A 17,747-nucleotide genomic window follows, 5' to 3' on the forward strand; every position below is an offset into this window, starting at 1 on the left:
AGCTGTGGGTGTAGCTCGGTGGTAGAGCATTTGCTTAGAATGCAAAAAGCCTGGGGTTCATTCCCCAGCACTGGGGGAAAAAAAGTAAAATCATGATGGTTGCTCAACAATGTGCATGAACTTAATGATGGTTAAAATGGTAAATTTTGTCTTATGTGTATTTTACCACAGGAAAAAAAATGAAATATTATAACCTCAGTCGGGTGCTATAATCCCAGGTACTTGGGAGGTTGAAGTAGGAGGATCACAAGTTTGAGGCCACTTAGTGAGGCCCTGTCTTAAAAAAAAAAAAAAAAAGAGGTCTGGGGATGTAGCTCAGTGGTAGAATGCTTGCCTCTCATGTGTGAGGGCCTGGGCTCAATCCCCAGTACCACTCACACAAAAATTATGATTTCAGTAGACATTTCTAAGAACACACACACATACACACATAGAGCAAATCATTTGCAGGGTTTTGTTTTTAAGCAATTTTAACACTATAAGTCCTGAGTCACAGGTGACCTTGGCAGGCCACACTTCTGAGGGACTCTCTTCCATATCAGACTCTGCTCTGTCCCTCAGGTCAGAGTTCCTGGCTTGAGGGAAGCAGTACCTGGCCCTGCCGGCCCTCAGCAGTCCACCTGGCCTGGGCCCCAATCCATACCTACCCTCTAGTCCCAAACTATCTCTATGGCCTCCCCACCCACCTTCCCCCACAACCAAGTGGCTTCTCCCCCATTCCCTGATGACCTAAGGTGCTCTCAACAGTCAGGCCCCATGTACAAACCTGGATCTGATCACCCAGCCACTGGAATGCTACAAATCCTGGTTCTGTTCTGATGACAAAGAGTCCGAGTACAAACTGTAGCCCAAGGCCCCAGGACACGGTCCGCCAAGAAACCTGCCACCCAATAAAAAGGGCTTGGTGAGCTTCGCTCCTTGGGTGGTCCACAGAGAACAGGATGAGGGGTGAGGGTGGAGAGCACAGAACTGCTGGGGGTGATGGGAGCTTTGCCCTGCCTGGAGGCCAGAGCCCTAAGCCTGCTGCCAATAGTCACTCCCTCCCTAGGATTCAGAATAGGCCATGCTCTTAGCGGCCGTGAGGTGGGCAGTGGGCAGGGGTGGCTCAAGATTCCAATCAAGGACCCTTGAGAAGCCAGCCCAGCTTTGAACATGCCAAGGCATTTAGTTTCTGAGTCATGGCCTCAGGACATGGACATCGGCCTGCCCAGCTCATTGTGTAACCTCCATCTGCCTGAACCCTCTCCATCTGTCCTCCATTGGCAGGATTCCCAAACCCCACTCCCTTGAGGCCCACCCTGTACAGGAGAGCTGTATTCCTTTGGGTTGCTATTCTCTCTCAGCACCTAAAGACTCCTTACCGAATCCTGAGCTCTGAAACTTGGCTATAGCCTGGGGAAAGTAGTAACAACACTATGAAGCAGAGAGGGGTCCTGATTCCAGAGGATGGGAGAGAGAAAAAGGAGGCAGAGGAAGAGAAAGTCCATCTGACCAATCCAGTAGGGCCAACCAGCTGTGCGTAGGCAGGGACCTCCCAAATAGGCAGATGAACACTTTGTTATGCATCAGAATTATCCAGAGGCCTGTTGAAATGAAGATAGCTGAGCCTCACGGTGGAGAGCAGTGATTTGAATTATGGCTTGTCTGACTCTCATGGCTGTGTCTGAGCTGGGAGCTGCCTGTGTGAAGTGCAGGTCAAGATGCCCCAGTTGCTATGGTAACACTGGCCAGGGAGGGCTACTGTGAAGGCTCATGGCTCTGGCTCTATCAGTTGAAGCCTTGAGTTCAGCACCAACTCCCAGGAATAGTGAATTCTGAGCAAAACAAGATGACCCTAATGTCTCACCAGTCCAGCATCCTTCAGATTGCCTGTTTGCTGAAACTTTTCCACAGATAACTTTTTGATGAAACCTATATAATAAACTTGCTGAGCTGGTTCTAGAGTCACTCAAGCCTCACCAGGGCTTGGCTGCCCACCTGGCTACAACTTTTACTCTCTATGTGTATCTGTCTTTTCTCTATCCCCTCATCACTCCTGAACATCTGGTATCTCCCTTGATTAATGGCCATGACCCAGAGAGATGAGAGGGTTGTGGTATCTCACCCCAGTTTTTGACTATGAAAATTAGCATTTTTAAGCTGTGTGCAGTGGTATACACCTATAATCCCAGCTACTTGGGAGGCTGAGGCAGGAGGATCATGAGTTCAAGGCCAGCCTCAGACTTAGTGAGATCCCATCTCAAAATAAAAAATAAAAGGGTCTGGAGGTGTAGCTCACTGGTAGTGCACCCTGTGTTCAATCCCCAGTACAGAGGAGGAGAAGGAAAAGAGGAGGAGGAGCACTGTTTTATACTAATAATACCAAGAAACCTTTGGTTCTTCACATAGACTCTGGAGTCTGATTCTGTGTTTTCCAGGGCAATGGGGATGATTTCTGAGACTACAAACTTGAGGACATGTCACCAAGGAAAGAAATGCCTCCAGTGGCCTCTTGGTTTGGAGAAATGCAGCAAATCTGTCTATCCAGTGTCCTTGCCCCCCCTTGGGGAGCTTGAGGACTTCTGCTAAGAGAGGTGACTACTCACTTGGGGTCTCCAGTTCCAGGATGTCCCTCACCTGCTTCATAGGAAGCCTATCCTGATGTACAGTCATTCCCAGGCTCTGAGCCTTGGGTGTTCTCCCAACAGGAGCCTCTGCTCCCACCCAGTTCCCAGCCCCAGCCAAGGGGCAAAAGAAAGAACACACTGGCTTCCAGCCCCAGCTGTCAGCTAAGCACTCACAGCACCGTGATGTTTCGAGCAGGCAAAGAGTAGGATGATGAACACGCAGGTTCCTGCAAAGGACACCAGCTGCTCAGGCCTCTGGAAGGTGTCTAGAGCCAGCCACAAGACCAAGGCCAAGACAGCAGCAAGGGCTAGACCTCTGCAAGAGAGAGGGAGAAATCCATCACCCTCAGCATCTTACACACACACACACACCAAATAGTACCCAGGGCCCCAGAGGAAAGGTGAGCCAAGACACTTCTTAGTACTCTGTACAATGCCCTATGGATTGTGGGTTTGCCCACAATCTGTCAGGAGTAGACACTCTTCCTAGCCCTCTGATTCCAAGCACAGTTCCCTCTCATCCTTGTGGGTAGTTCCTATATAGCCCAGGAAGTAGTTTCCCAGTAGTAAACTATTAGGAGTAGTTTCCTCAGATATATTTGCTGATCAGAATTCAACTGGTCATTTCAGGGGGCTTTTGCAGATCTCTGGAATTGTCACTCTTGACAGCTTCTCTTCTTTGATGCTCTGCAATGTGCTGCTACTCCAGAGGGCACAGGCAATAAGCCTGGGCAGCGTCCTCCACCATGTGGTGTTTTCTGCAGACATGCAGAACACAAGGGCTATGGAAGTATGGTTTCCTCCACCTAGATTTCAAAGAATGCTATGAAGAGTCTGGAGGACCATGCTGAGACCTGCACAGGAGGGTGAGACTGCCTTTGAGACCCCTGAACAGTAGAGACACGTGTGGCATGTGATGCCAACCTGGGAGAGCTGAAGGCTGCATGCAAATCCAGCCATGAGAGCAGCCATGTGGACTGAGTTCAGCAAAGCCATAGGGCAAGGTTGCCTAAGGTTTTAGAGGCCCAGCTAACCCAATGTGTCTGGAAGGAAGCACACAGTGTGAAAATTTATTCTGGAATATATATATATATTTAAATTTTGGTCAATAGTACTGGGGATTAAACCTAGGTTTGCTCTGCCACTGAACTACATCTTGAATTTGCAATCCTCCAGTCTTAACCTCCTGAGTCACTGGGATAAGGATGTGCCACCACCCCGGGCTTATTCTGGCTTTTTTTTTTTTAATTGAAACTGTGGGTGCTCAACCACTGAACCACATTTTCGTCCCTTTGTTATATTTTATTTTGACATAGGGTCTTGCTCAGTTGTTGAGGCTGGCTTTGAACTCACGATCCTCCTGCCTCAGCCTCCTGAGCTATTGGAATTAAGGCGTGTGACACTGCCCCCAACTTATTCTGACATCTTAAGAGTTAAGGTCTTGCCTTCTTGGGTTTCAGACTAGCTTGGGACCTGTTGTTCCTTTCTTTCTACCTCTCTCTCCCTTTTGAGATTGTGAGTGTTTTCCCTTTGCCTATCCCAACCACTGAATTTTGGAAGTAGATAACTGGTCTTGATTTATAGGCTCCCCCACAGCTGGAAGGAGTTTGCCTTGTGTCTCAGATGAGACTGGACTTCAGAGTTTGAGTTGGTGTCGGATTAAGTTAAGACTTTGGGAACTATCGGGATGGAATGATTTTATTTTTTTTAATGTGAGAAAGACATGAATTTTAGGGAGTCAGGATGAAATGCTATGACTTGGACATGGTTTGTTCCCACCTCAACTCATAATGAAATGAACTGCCACCGTGGCAGTGTTTGGGCGGTGGGGTCTTTAAGAAGTCATCAGGTTTTTTCTATGAGGAATGGGTTAATACTTACAGGCATGGATCAATTCTTGCTCTCACAGGACTGGATTAGTTACTGGTAGCACTGTGAATGTGATTCATTTTAAATCAAGGCTGCTTTTTTTTTTTTTTTTTTTTTAAACCAGGGATTGAAACCAGGGTACTTAACCACTGAACCACATCTCCAGCCCTTTTTTTCTGTATTTTATTTAGAGACGGCTCTTATTGAGTTGCTTAGGGCCTTGATAAATTGCTGAGGCTAGCTTTGAACTCTCGACCCTCCTGCCTCAGCCCCCAGAGTCACTGGAATTACAGGCCTGTGCCACCACATCCAGCTGCTTCTACTTTGTCTCCTCTGCAGGCACCCCACTTGCTTTCTGCTATGAGCTGAAGCAGCCCAAGGCCTCACCAGAAGCTAAGATGCTGCACCCTGTTCTTGGACTCCCCAGCCTCCAGAACCAGGACCAAAATAAACTTCTATTCTTTATAAACCACCCAGTCTAGTATTCAGTTATAGCAGTAGAAAATGACTAAGACAGGGGTTTGATGTTCTCTTCCCTAACCTACATTATGGCGTCTCCATTGTTTCCAGAGCTCCAAGGAATCTTGTTTCAGAATCAAGAGATCCCACCCCAAACGTGTCCAGGGACATGAGTGACTACACCAGAATCGACTGGGGGATAATTAAAAATACTAGCACCTGGACCCCAATCTAGCCTGCTAAGCCAGACTCCAGGGGTGGTCCCTGGCAGCCATATGTCTCCCACTTGCCCCAGGGGATCCTATGGGAGGCACTGAGAAGGGCCCTCCCTGCTTGGATGGGCTGGGCTCTCGGAACCTAAGAAACAGTCCAGTCCTGTCTCAGCCATCACAGTCCCTATTGTAACTGAGGCTGAGAACTGGCAAAACACAACAGAGATGGCTGCTGCCTTTGAATCCACCCCGCAACTCCTGCCCCCAAGCCCAGAAGGCAAACAGGGTAGGGAGTGGTCTCTGACATGGGAACCCTCCGGTAGGCCAGGGCTGAGGCTGCTGCCTCCTGCCCGCCCCAGGCTGCCAGCTCACTCACCTCTTAAACCACAGGATGAGGCGGGGATGGCCCTGGAGTTTCACACACCTCCTCAGTTTGGGCCCCAGTAACTTCTTCAGCAGCCTGCAGGCCAGGGAGACAAAGACCACACAGGCAAGGACAAACAGCGCAAGGGCCCTCCGGAAATCCAGGAGGCAGGCAACGAGCAGGAAGGCAGCAAATGCTGGGGGATGGAACAGAGAAAGGATCAACCATCTTTCCAGGCCCTGCAGCCTCACATGCTGGCTCCATCTCACTCCATCCAAAGCACAGAGGGCAGGAAATTCACCCAGACTCTCTGGTTTCTCTTTCCTTATTTGGAAATGAGAACACTCATCCCTGCCATGTCAGATTTTGTTACAAATTAGCTGGTAGAATGTGTGTGAATGGGCTTTGTAAACTGTGAAGTGCTAACCAAATGTGAGGAGATGTAAATAGAGCAGGTGAGACAAGACAGCATAAATCTCTGGGCATCAATGGAGCGCCTGCTACCATCTAGAACCATGCTACGTCCCATGAAGGATGGAGCTGAATCAGTGACTCCATGAAGTAATCAATCACTGATGATTAATCAATGACCATTTTCTTCCTGAAGTTTCCTTTTTTACCTTTTGCCTTTCTCTCCTGTGAGCAGCTAAGCCAGTCTGGGCTTGTTCCTCAACAAGCAGAGACCACAGGGGAAATGTGTCTCCTTGGGATTTCAAATTTCAAAATCAAGGGCCCTTTCCAGGTGTGGTAGGACCTTCCTGTAATTCTAGCTTCTTGGGAGACTGAGACAGGAGGATAGCAGGCTTAGCAAGACCCTGTATCAAAATAAAAATAAAAATAAAAAGGAAGGGATGCAACTCAGTGGTAGAGAGCATCCCTGGGATCAATCCCCAATATAAATACACACACAAAAAAAAATTTTAATTAAAAAAATGGCCTTAAAGGATTGGAAAGGACTTAGAGCCATGGATTAAAAATGTGGAATGAAACATCATGAGGAAATAGGTCCCACCCTGCCCCCTCTGCTATCAGACTAGTTAGAGAATAACAGAGCAAAGACACTGATGGGTCCCAGAGAGGCCTGAGCCTGGCAAGGTGGCCAGCACCCAGTGGGTTTGTGGCACAGTAAGCAGAAGAGCCATGTGCCTTGCTTCCAGGGTGGAGCCCCAGGGAGACACTAAGACTTCAGAGAGCATCACTACGTGGTATGGGGTCAGGCAGAGCCCCAGAAAGCTTGTAAGTATGTACACTCTGTAGTCACTAAGTAGGGGAAGTGAGGAAGACAAGAGAGGTGGGAAACCAGGGCAGGCCTGTGGTGGGGAAGGGACATCTCCAGGGCTCCCTGCCAGCATGGAGAACTTAGGACCACCTGGAGAAGTGGGCCGGTCAGAAGAAACCTGAGGAGTGATCGTGGCTAAGGCCTCCTGGGGTCTGCCAGGGAAAGGGGTGAAGGGAGTTTCCAAATAGACATAAATTAAGTTCCTGCCACTCCCCGGGATGATAAAATGAAAACGGAAAATAAATCGAGTTGTAGAAATAAAGCTCCCTTCCACACAGAAGCTTGTGGACTGGGATTCCTGTTGTATGGGTGGCATTTAGAGGCACAGGTAGAGCCCTTCAGAGCCCAGCCTGGGATGCAGGTAGGCTCTGGAAGTTAAGGGGAAGAGGACAGGTTGAGGTGCCATGGTCACCAAGCGCTGAGATCAGCACTTTATATACATTTTCACAATGAATTCTCATGCCATCATACAAGGTCATTGCTGTGGTGATGCCCACTTAGATGGTGATGAAATAGGCCAGACAAGTTAAATGTCTCACACAGGGGGGATGTTAGGCCCTAATTAGGTCCATCTGCCTAGGTGCTAGTGCCTCAGAGGTGGGCTGTAGCAGGCCAGGGAGGAAGGAAGGGTCTGGAAAGGCCAAGACAGGGTGGAGCACTTGCCTAGCACCTGGGAGGTACTGGGTTTGATCCTCAGCACCACATAAAAAATAAGTGAATAAAATAAAGGTATCATGTCCATCTACAACATATATATATATATATATATATATATATAGAGAGAGAGAGAGAGAGAGAGAGAGAGAGAGAGAGGTACATGAACAAAGCTGTACCAATCAAAGACCTCCCTTGGACTTTGGCTAGAATGATAGGCAAAGTCTTCTAAGACCAGGGACAATAAAGCCATCCATGTTAGTCCTTTCTCTACTAGAGTCTATGCAATCACTCCTTCAAGGGAAGCATATCTGAATCTGAGTAAAGTTAATAGCATAGAAAGCAGAGGAGACCTGATTTCAGACCCTGCCAAAGAATGACTTCACAGTCTTAGACACCATCTCTGAAGGAAACTATGAGCAACTTCTATGGTTTGAATGTGGTTTGAGTGTTTCCTCTAAAGGGTTCATGTGTTAGAAGTTCGATTCATGTGTGGTAATTTTGAGAGGTAGTGTAACCTTTAAGAGGTGGAGCCTAATGGAAGATAATTAGGTCATTGGGGATATGCCCTCAGAAGTGATGAACTTTTCTAGCTGATGTTAGTGCCATGTCCATGAGCATCCAAAACTATGAACTACATAAATCTTTCCTTTATAAAGTATCTAGCTTCAGATATTTCATTATAGCAACAGAAAACTGACTAATATAGAAACCATGAACCCACCCCATCTCAGCAGATGAACTTGTTTTTAAGTACCTCAAGAAACTAGGGCCATTTCTGTCACCTCTCTCACTATCCTCTCCCCTCCCTAGCTACCTATTATGGTCTCTATATCCACACCCATCTTCCTCTCTTTACTTCTAACTTGACAGAGATAAGTCTTAGCCTACAAAGACCTGTCCCTCCACCTGGGCCCAGGTACCTTCTCTGGGGAATGTCCTCTTTCTACAAAGCCCCCACTTCAGCTCACTGTTAGAGTCTGTAAACAAGTCAAAATAACACCTGGCATTTTGCCAGGGGAATGTTAAAGTTCGTAAACAAGTCTGGATGGTGCCTGGCAAAATGTCAGAGGGAGTGGTTTGAGAAGTAACAAAACCGAGCCATTAGGTGTAGAGATTCCTGATTGGTTGACTGATGTATCTAGTTTATGCTAATTAGATAAGCTGTGTGGAATGTATAAATACTGCTCCTGTCCTGCAATAAACGGCTCCTACTCCTGCTGTATCAACGTACACAAGTTATTCGTCACCCCCCTGATTATTCTGCTGCAGCTGGACTGCGGCAGCTCACAAACATGTTCCAAGTGTCTCCCATCACAAACACATGTCTATCATTGATCTTTTGTCAAATCCTAACCATTAATATTTCCTCTCTGTTCTCATAAAAATTTCTCTAAAGAGTTTCCATACTTGCTGTCTATACTGCCTCACCTCCCATTTACTCCAATTTAGTTTTTGCACTTATGCTCTAAGTCACAACCACCTCTTTGCCCCTAAATTAATGGACTTGACTCTGTCCTTGCTCTGTTTACCCTTTGCAGAGATGTTATTGATCTTCCATGTGGATGGTCCCAGGCTTCTGTCCTTGACCCACTTCTCAATTCATTCTCCAAGGAACTTCTCCAGGGGAAACTTTCTCTTGCCCTGGATGACCTGGTGGTGCTACCTCCAATAGACTGTCCAAATCACCTCCCTCCTTAGCAAGACCGTCTCTTCCACCTGTGTTCTATAGCTCTGCAGGAAGCTCCATAATCCACCCATCACCCATGCAGAAACCCAAGGCAACCTTGATTCAAGGTCTCCTTCATCCTGCACATCTGGTCACCTCCCAAGTTACACTGGCATTGCTTCTCTAGGATTTCTCAAATCTAGCCCTGTCCCTCTTCCATCACTTAATTCTCAAACATATCATGGCCCTCAATGTCTCCTTCTCCCTCTGTCTCCCCAGGATCCCAGAGTATGAATTCCACCTGGACATGTCTGTGTTTTCAATCTTTTGATGGCTCTCTTGAGAGTAAAATCAAAATCACTGAGAATCCTCCCCCATAATCCACTTCCAATTCCAGACCCTTTCCTAGCCTTCCAACCTCATGCACTGGCATTCCTTATAAACTCTATCCTCCAGCCACACTAGACTTCATCAAAGTCCACACCATGATGGTTTTCATCTCTGCTCTGTGACTCCTCTCACTCCTTATTGTCCTTCCCTCACTTCCTATTCACCCTCATGAGACTTGAAGTTCACTTCCTCCTGAAAGTCCTCCCTGACTCCCCCCCCCCCATGCCTCCTTGTGCTCCCAGATGGCTCACTGAATCATGTGGGCATATTGGTGCCACTTCCTAGCTGATGAGGGAGTGACTTCAGAATGAGATCTGGTCTGGTTTAACTGGTGCCTCAGTTCCTAGTCTGGGAGCTGGCCCTGAGTTGGTGCTCAGCAAACATTTGTTGACTGATTGGTAAAGTGAATGACCCTGTCCTGAGGCTGGGGAGGCAGTGATTTCTGGGTAGGGCTTTGTCCCCAGCTCACCAGTACATAACAGGCCTATATAGATCCATCGGAACAACTGTGCGTGCTTCCTGTAGAAGCTTCGTGCTCTCAGGACTGGCTGCAGGCTCCTCCTGGGGAGAGGACCAACAGTGTTCATGAGTGGCCCTTTTACGCCCATAAAAGTAATCCCAGTATGGATCCTCAACACCTTCAGGTAGAAACCACTCAAATGTGTTCCTAGTACAATGGTGAAAGAGGGCAAGCCAGGCTCTGGCCTTGACATTCCACAGGGTTGCCAGGCAACCCCAGCCCAGAATAAACTGAGCCATGGTTCAGACCTCCCTGCCTCTAGGTCTACACAAGTTGGGCCTTTGGACTGGAGCAGTTCCAGCAGGCTCCATTACCCCAGGAATAAATCCTGTTTCCAAGCTGAGGGAATTGATAGGGAAGAACCTTATCAACATACAGAAATATACAAAGATGACGGCCTTCGCATCCCTGATTTCCACCTGTCCATGGAGCAAGATACATTAGCTTCCTGTTCTTCATTTGCTCCCTTTGGATCAGGCCACTCGTCATCTAAGTCAGCACTACCTATTCCAGAGGGAGGGAGTGTAGCACTACTTATTCCAGAGGGAGGCAGCCTGGCCCCTGCCCAACTGTGACTACCTTCAGACCCAGTCCAAACGCTAATTCTTACCTGGTCATTTGGTCATCTGTTTGTCCCTGGAGGAACGATAGGTACCTCTAGTAGATGTGCACGCAGTGCTCATGGAATTCAACCACCAGGAGCAATTTTATCCTCCTGTCCCCTCTCTGGAGGGTAAGTGAGGCATCTTCCTGAGTCCCTCCATCCAGACAATAGATGGATCCCTCCCCCATTGCCACTCCAGATCCTTCATTCTGTGCTCAGTTCAGGATCCTGCCACCGAGGACACTCTGGCTGGTCCTTTTCCCTCCATATAAAATGTGAACCTGGGTCAGTCAAGAGTTTTAAACTGAGCTTCAGCTTTCCCCTTAAGTTCCCTCAGAGGCAGGACCAGGTATAAGGGGGATGGGGGAGGTTAAAGGGGAAGCCCTGACTGGTTCAGGGCCTCCTCCCCAACTTCCACCAGAGCAGCCCACTGTACATGTTGGGGTTTCTGGCTGCTTATGAGCAGGTAGGGCCTGTGGCCTGGCTTACCTCTGAGGGAGAGGACAGCATGGCTCATCTAGGTGCAAGAAATGGCTGAAGTGCCTTGGTTCCTCCTTCAACAAAGGTATCCAGCTCCCACATGTGCCAGGAGGCCAGGGTCCCCATCCTATTTCCCTGACTAGTCTATAATCCTCACAGAGATCACCTACCATCTAGAGAAGGACTTCGGGTCAGCTTTGCTCCAGCTGCCCTCGTGCTCTATGGGGCTGGAGTCACTGCCAGGAAGCCGGCCTTCCTCCTAAAGCCATCAGGGAGACATCAGGGCCAGCCTTCCCACCTGAGAGATAGAAGAGCTGAGGGGCCCAGAGAGGTGAGAGACCCAGACCACCCCAAGGTACCCATAGGCCCTCATCAGTAGACTGAGGTGAGAATGGGACTTTTGCACAAGAAATAATCAGAGGGTTACTTAATTAAATTCTGCAAAGCATACCATGAGCACCTACTATGTTCAGGGCTCTGTGTTAGACATATTCTGCCTTCAGGGAGCTTGCAATCTGCATCAAGGAGGAACACTTTGACTGGTTGGGGGCCAAGAGGAAGCCTCTAAGGAAAGTCCCAGGCAAGGTTACCTCATTGTATGTCTAAAGAATGCCATTTACCCCACAGTCCTTGGAGTTATTGGGTGGGGGACATTCTTGCAAGGTGACATTGTGAAAGCTGCCTCCTGGGGTGCACAGGGCAGCATAGGGAAGGGGTCTGGTCACAGAAGGTTGGGAGAGGAAAGGGTGCCATGTTATGCTCCAAAGACCAGGTTGTGATCCTCAACTTGGCCAGTGGAGAGGAAGGAGAAGATTGGGAGCTCCTGGAAGGCTGAGGCTTTCTCAGAGACTCACCCCATCATCTTGTTTCTCTTCTCATCTTTCAGATTGGAGCTTAAATGTTACTTCCACATTGGAAATTTCTCTGACCTTTCAGACTTGGATGGGTTATATTGGCACATAGTAGGTGCCCAATAAATGTTTCATGAGTGAAATAAAGGGGGCTGAGTTATACAGGGATTCCAGCTCATCAGAGTTGCCTTAATTATGCAAGCAAATAGCTGAGGAGGCCAAAGAAGATGGATGTGTAAGAAGGTGGGCATAGACCCTCCCACTGTGGGTTAGGACTCAAACCCAAAGACTGAGGAGGCTGGGGAAGGGGACAGACCAGGCTCTTCAAGAACTCAGCCTCCGTGTTCTCCAAGCCATGGGTTGCAGGTTTGAGAGAAATGAACTCTCCTCGTTTGGGTGTCTGTTTCTCCATGGGCCAGATCTTCCAGCTGAAAGACAAAGACAGAGAGGGCCCAAAAGCTAAAGGGAGAGCCTGCAGGATCCAGGAGCGGGGGTTGAGGAAGGGAAGAGGATGGAGTGGGGAAGAGGGCAGGGTGGCAGGAGCAGAAGCCTGGAAGCATGGTGCTTGGGGGTTGCATAAGCCATCCCAGAGCTGGCTCCTCATTGTGCCTCGGACCTCGGCCTGGGCCCCTCCAACACATGGAGGAGGTGGCCCTTCTTACAGTCCCTTCTGAACCTGTCCTGTAAGCTCCAGGAGTTCCAGGCCAAAACAACAAATTCTGCCCATTTCATAGGGAAGGAAAGGAAGGAAATAAGTATGTATCTGATACAGGCATTTTTCTGAAGAGAGGCCCTGGCTTGCCTCACTCCACACAACAGGTTAAAATCACTTGCCACTAAGTGATATGCTCACATGTTGATGGACACACAAAAAATAAACCATGGTAAAAAAATAACTCCTATACTGCCCTCAAAAAAGAATCTGCAATTAATGTCAGTCAAGATCCATCTTTGTGCCAGGTGCAGTGGTGCATGACTGTAATCCTAATGGCTCGGGAGGCTGAGGCAGGAGGATTGCAAGTCAAAGCTAGCCTTAGCAAAAGTGAGGCACTAAGCGACTCAGTGAGACTCTATCTCTAAATAAAATGCAAAATAGGGCTGGGGATGTGGCTCAGTGGTTGAGTGCCCCTGAATTCAATCCCTTGTATCAAAAAAATTCATCTTTGCAAAAAATCTGATTTCCACATTTAGCCAGTATAGCCAGCAGATATTTCTGATCCATAATGCATGGATTCCTTCAAAGAAAAAATCAATCATTAAACAAACTTTTTAAATTTAAAAACGACAACGTTCTTATAAGGTAAATAATGTATTTAGCATGAAGCATGAATTATTTTCATATATATATAGAAAATAGAGAAAAGGCCATGCCTCTCATTTGAAAGCCCTTAGGATTAGAGGTTCTTTGTTTCCTCCTTTTCTCCTTTCTCTTTCTTTCCTTTTTTCTTTTTCTCCACTCCCCCCCTCCCTGGGATGGGGGCAGGGAGGTAGTTTTGTTTTGGTTTTTTGAAGCAGGTGTTTAAGGTTTAATCTTCTTCATGGAAAAATTATGACTGTTGGAGGACTTACTGTGCAATATAAAAATCTCCTCATGCTCTGGCAGGGCTTGGATGGTTCAACTCTACGCTGCCTGCCTGCACTCGGCCCCAGCGCCCTCTGATTCTCTACTGAAGAGCATATCCTTCTCTTTAATGCAATATTTCAAGGGAAAAAAGTAGTGATATGCTTATTGTATTATACTTTTCCACACTTGAAAAATGGAGACACAATATCCTGAAGACAACAATCTGGTCCCTAGATAACTACCCCTGGACTTTTTCATGCCAAGAGCCAATGGTTCCTTTTATTTTTTTCCCCCAACATTGGGGATTGAACCCAGGGGTGCTCTACCATTGAGTTATATCCCCAGTCATTTTTATATTTTTATTTTGAAACAGGGTCTAGCTAAATTATTGAGGCTGGCCTCAAACTTGCAATCCTCCTGCTTCAACCTCTGGAGTTACTAGGAGTGAGCCACTACACTCAGTCTATAGTTCCTTTTTTGCTGAAGCTCAATTCATAGGCTTCAGCTCATCTGTAAATAAAGTCCTAAGTACGACCCTGTCTCCCTATTCTCATTCCTCCTCCTTTTTTCCCTTTGGGGATTACCGTACTCTATCCCAACAGCAGACTGGTTAAGATAACACACCCAGACATACATACAAACAAGCAGGGACACACATTGAGTACGTATGCACACACACACACACACACACAAACACAAACACACAGCCTTAGAAGCCCTGATTCCAGCACACACACAGATACAGCTGCACAGAGAGGACAGGACCTTATTCCTACTCACATATTTGTGGTGACAGGTGGTTCTCAGGAAGAGATGGAAGCACAGGTTTCTCTAGGGATGAGCTGAGCCAGCCTGCTTGTGCTTTGGCCTGTCTTCACCTTTCAATGGAAATTCCTGGGCAAGGTCCAGAACTGCAGTAGGTTGGGCCTCCCCAGAGTCCAGCGACACAAGGCTGCCGCAGGATCCCAACCCTTATTGAGGGGAAAAGGGGGTGGGAAAGGGAGCCTACAGAGGTCTGGCCCAGTGTAGCTTCTGCCCCACCTGGCTGCCTCCCGCCAGAAATGCCCTCCCTCCACTCTTCCTGCTCCTGAACTGACTGACCTCTTCCAAGGCCAGATCTGGTTCTCCTCCTCCAGGAAGCAACCTTTGTATTCCTGCTCTCCCCCTTCCGGTTTCCATCTGTCATCCCCTGTATTTCACCTTCCATTTTGCATCTCACTCTCTCTTCCTCCCTGGATTAGTAATTAGTATAACAACCTATTTTCCTAAGCTGGAAGATAGGGAAGCTGTGTAGCTGTCACAAATAGGAAGCGTGTTGCAGGTCTAAGCATTGAAACAGTCATGAAAGCAAAACAAAATCCCACTGTTTCCTCTTTGTTTCTTTCTTTCTTTTTTTCCCCCTTTAAGCTAAATGCCTAAGCAACATTGTGCAAAGTCAAGGGACAAACAATTTAGCTTTTCAGTCTTCAAGCTAAGCATTAAGCTTATCTGACAAGATTAACAAACATTTCTTTAATAATTAATAGTACACACTAAGGACAAAATCCTTTATGGCACAAAACTACTTCCTGGTAACATAAGAGCAGAGCACCTGGTACAGGTACGCAAGTTGTTTTAGAAGTTTAGATGACGGATGGATGGAGGGACCCCTATTCTCTAAAAACTTCCTTTTCTTTGCCCTTTTTTGTTTGTTTTGCGGTACTGAGGGTTGAACCCAGGAGCACTTTACCACTGAGTGAGATTCCTGGCACTTTTTTATTTTTTATTTTGAGACAGGGTCTTACTAAATTGCTGAGGTTGGCCTCAACCCTGCGATTCTCCGGTTTCAGCCTCCTGAGTTGCTGGGCACATGCCACTGCACCTGGCTTCTTTTTCTCTTTCATTCTAATTACCAAAACATTAGCTGGGCTCATTGGTGCATACCTGTAACCCCAGCTATTGGGGACTGAGTGGTGGAGGGGGGTGGTTTTGAAGCAGGAAGATTGCAAGTTTGAGCCCGCCTGGGTAACTTTAGGGAGACCCTATCTTAAAATGAAATAAATTTTTAAAGGCATGTGTGTGGGGGTGGGGCTGGAGATATAACTCAGTGGAAAAGCACTGTGGGTTCAGTCCCCAATACAAAAAATAAAAAAATCTAATTACCGAAGTAATGACACATACATTTAAATCTTACAGAAAAATGTATGTGTAGAAAAATACAGAAAGCATTAAAATCCCCCTAATCTGAGGCCTTCCACAGATAAGGATTATTGAGTACATGGAATTTCCCACCTATTTTCCCCCTAACTGTATACAATTTTCTGTTATTCATTTTCCAACAGAGATCCACAACGTGTCCACTCACATTGATGGGGCCACATGTCCCCTTGATGGTAGACCGATTGTTTACCTTGAGCAAGACACAGATGGACTCAAAGCTGCCTAAAAGGGGGCCTCCTTGAGCCCCAATGAAGGGCAAAGGACTATAATTAACTTCTCCACCTCTGCCCCTTCCAGCTCCTCCTGTCGCCCCTTCCTCCTGTCATCCTCCCCTCCCGTCCCCCCTTGGTGTCTGTTGGTGCTCAGAGGGAAGCCAGTGTATCCAGTGGCAACCAGGTTGGTTTCAAAACATTCATTGCAGCTTCATGGGCCTGATCTCTAGAACAAGAGTCCAACAGGCTGTGTGTTCATGGGATGAACCTGGAGCACAGAGCCCTAAGTTCTGTGTTCTAAGTGAGATTCACTCACTCCAGACTCTCCAAGTTAACTTGATTCCTCATCTGTGAGCTGGTGAAGGTAGGTAAAGTACCTGGGAGAATTAAATGACATGCTTGAGAGAGAGCCCAGCACCTGAGGCCATCTTCTTCTTCTTCTTTTTTTTTTTTTTTTTGGGTGGTGCTGGGGATTGAACCCAGGGCCTTGTGCATGCAAGGCAAGCACTCTACCACTGAGCTACACCTTCGGCCCCCTGAGGGCATCTTAACACACTGGACCCCTCTCCAAATCAGGGGACCAGTGCCTATTCCCTGCTTCTCCCCTCATGGACTAGTGGCTGGCAGGGATCCCAGGCCTTGTGAAGCCAAACTCTTTTTAGGTAGCATTTGGCTGAAAACCCAGCGCCGGCAACTGGGAGGCTGGAGAGATGAGGACTGAGACTCCCCAGGAGAAGACCAAGAGCTGAAGTGGGTGTCCTGCTCCTACCCATCCAGCTGAGTGGCCTCAGTACCTCAATGACCCCCTATGTGGCATACTTCCCGAGGAGATGACCTCTGATACCCAGTCGACCCAGAGGGACTAGTGAAGTACAGGACAGGGCCAGGATGAGGACAGGACCACATGAATACACATATATAGCCTCCCTGTCATCAAAACAGCACTTTGGGTTATAGTTCAGTAGCATGCACAAGGCCCTGGCTTCAAGCCCCAGCACAAAGAACAAAAATAAAAACAAACCAAAAACACAAACAAGTACCCCAACACTTAGAAGGGTTAATAGTGAAGGGGCTGTTCCACCTCTCCCATCCCTGTGCCTCTCTTCAGAGGCGACTGATTATCTGACCATCTCCTGTGTTAGGGAAATTCTTAGCCAAAGAATTGGAAAGGATCCTTTTACCTTACCAGGCTGCTTTAATAAACAGGATACATATTTTTTTTTATAAATAGTGAATAAAACACTCAGCACTCTAAGAGGCAGACATCATCAGGATTGTTCAGCAATCTTTTGATTTTCTTCTCACGACTTTGCCTACGCTTATTTCTTGGCTTTTTGCCAGTGTCATCTCTTTCATTGTGTTGATTCAGGTGTCCTAACAGTGGACAAATAGACAGGCTCAAAGTTCATGAGTATAACCTTGTCATTCTTCTCTCCTTAAGCCTGGGAATATTGTCAGAATAAAAGCCTAGTACAATTTTGTTGTTCTCATTTTAAAAATGATGTCTGCCTCGGCCTGGGGTTGTAGCTCAGTGGTAGAGCACTTGCTTAGCACATGTGAGGTACTGGGTTCGATCCCCAGCACCACATTAAAAATAAATGAAATAGGGCTGGGGATGTGGCTCAAGTGGTAGCGCTCTTGCCTGGCATGCGTGCGGCCCGGGTTCGATTCTCAGCACCACATACAAACAAAGATGTTATGTCCGCCGAAAACTAACTAAATAAATACTCTCTCTTAAAAAAAAAATTCTCTCTCTCTCTCTCTCTCTCTCTCTCTCTCTCTTTAAAAAAAAAAAAAAAAAAAAAAAAAAAAAAA

At 47.2% G+C, this 17,747-nt stretch overlaps 1 protein-coding gene and 1 non-coding gene across 12 annotated transcripts in view; both read right to left on the reverse strand.

The window, feature by feature from the left end:
* LOC107148397 (sodium/nucleoside cotransporter 1) overlaps positions 1–17,747 on the reverse strand; it is a 119,856-nt gene that overhangs the window by 36,031 nt on the left and 66,078 nt on the right. For 9 of the 11 annotated variants that reach the window (XR_007342820.1, XM_048790200.1, XM_048790199.1 and 6 more), the window contains 6 exons: positions 12,274–12,385; positions 11,277–11,365; positions 9,972–10,063; positions 5,523–5,706; positions 2,781–2,922; positions 767–880 (listed from right to left, as the gene is read on the reverse strand). Coding sequence is in view for 10 of the 11 variants with exons in the window: in XM_048790200.1 (XP_048646157.1) it covers positions 767–880; positions 2,781–2,922; positions 5,523–5,706; positions 9,972–10,063; positions 11,277–11,365; positions 12,274–12,385 (733 nt within the window). In the remaining variant the exon portion in view is untranslated. Of the gene's footprint in view, positions 1–766; positions 881–2,780; positions 2,923–5,522; positions 5,707–9,971; positions 10,064–11,276; positions 11,366–12,273; positions 12,386–14,301; positions 15,276–17,747 lie in introns of those variants that run through there. The other 2 variants (XM_015493023.2, XM_048790208.1) reach the window with 2 other exon arrangements.
* On the reverse strand, positions 16,390–16,462 carry Trnaa-ugc. Its single transcript has one exon. It is a non-coding gene; the product is annotated as a tRNA-Ala (tRNA).

Source organism: Marmota marmota, unplaced genomic scaffold (genome assembly GCF_001458135.2).
Source record: "Marmota marmota marmota unplaced genomic scaffold, marMar, whole genome shotgun sequence".
NCBI classification, from domain to species: domain Eukaryota; kingdom Metazoa; phylum Chordata; class Mammalia; order Rodentia; family Sciuridae; genus Marmota; species Marmota marmota.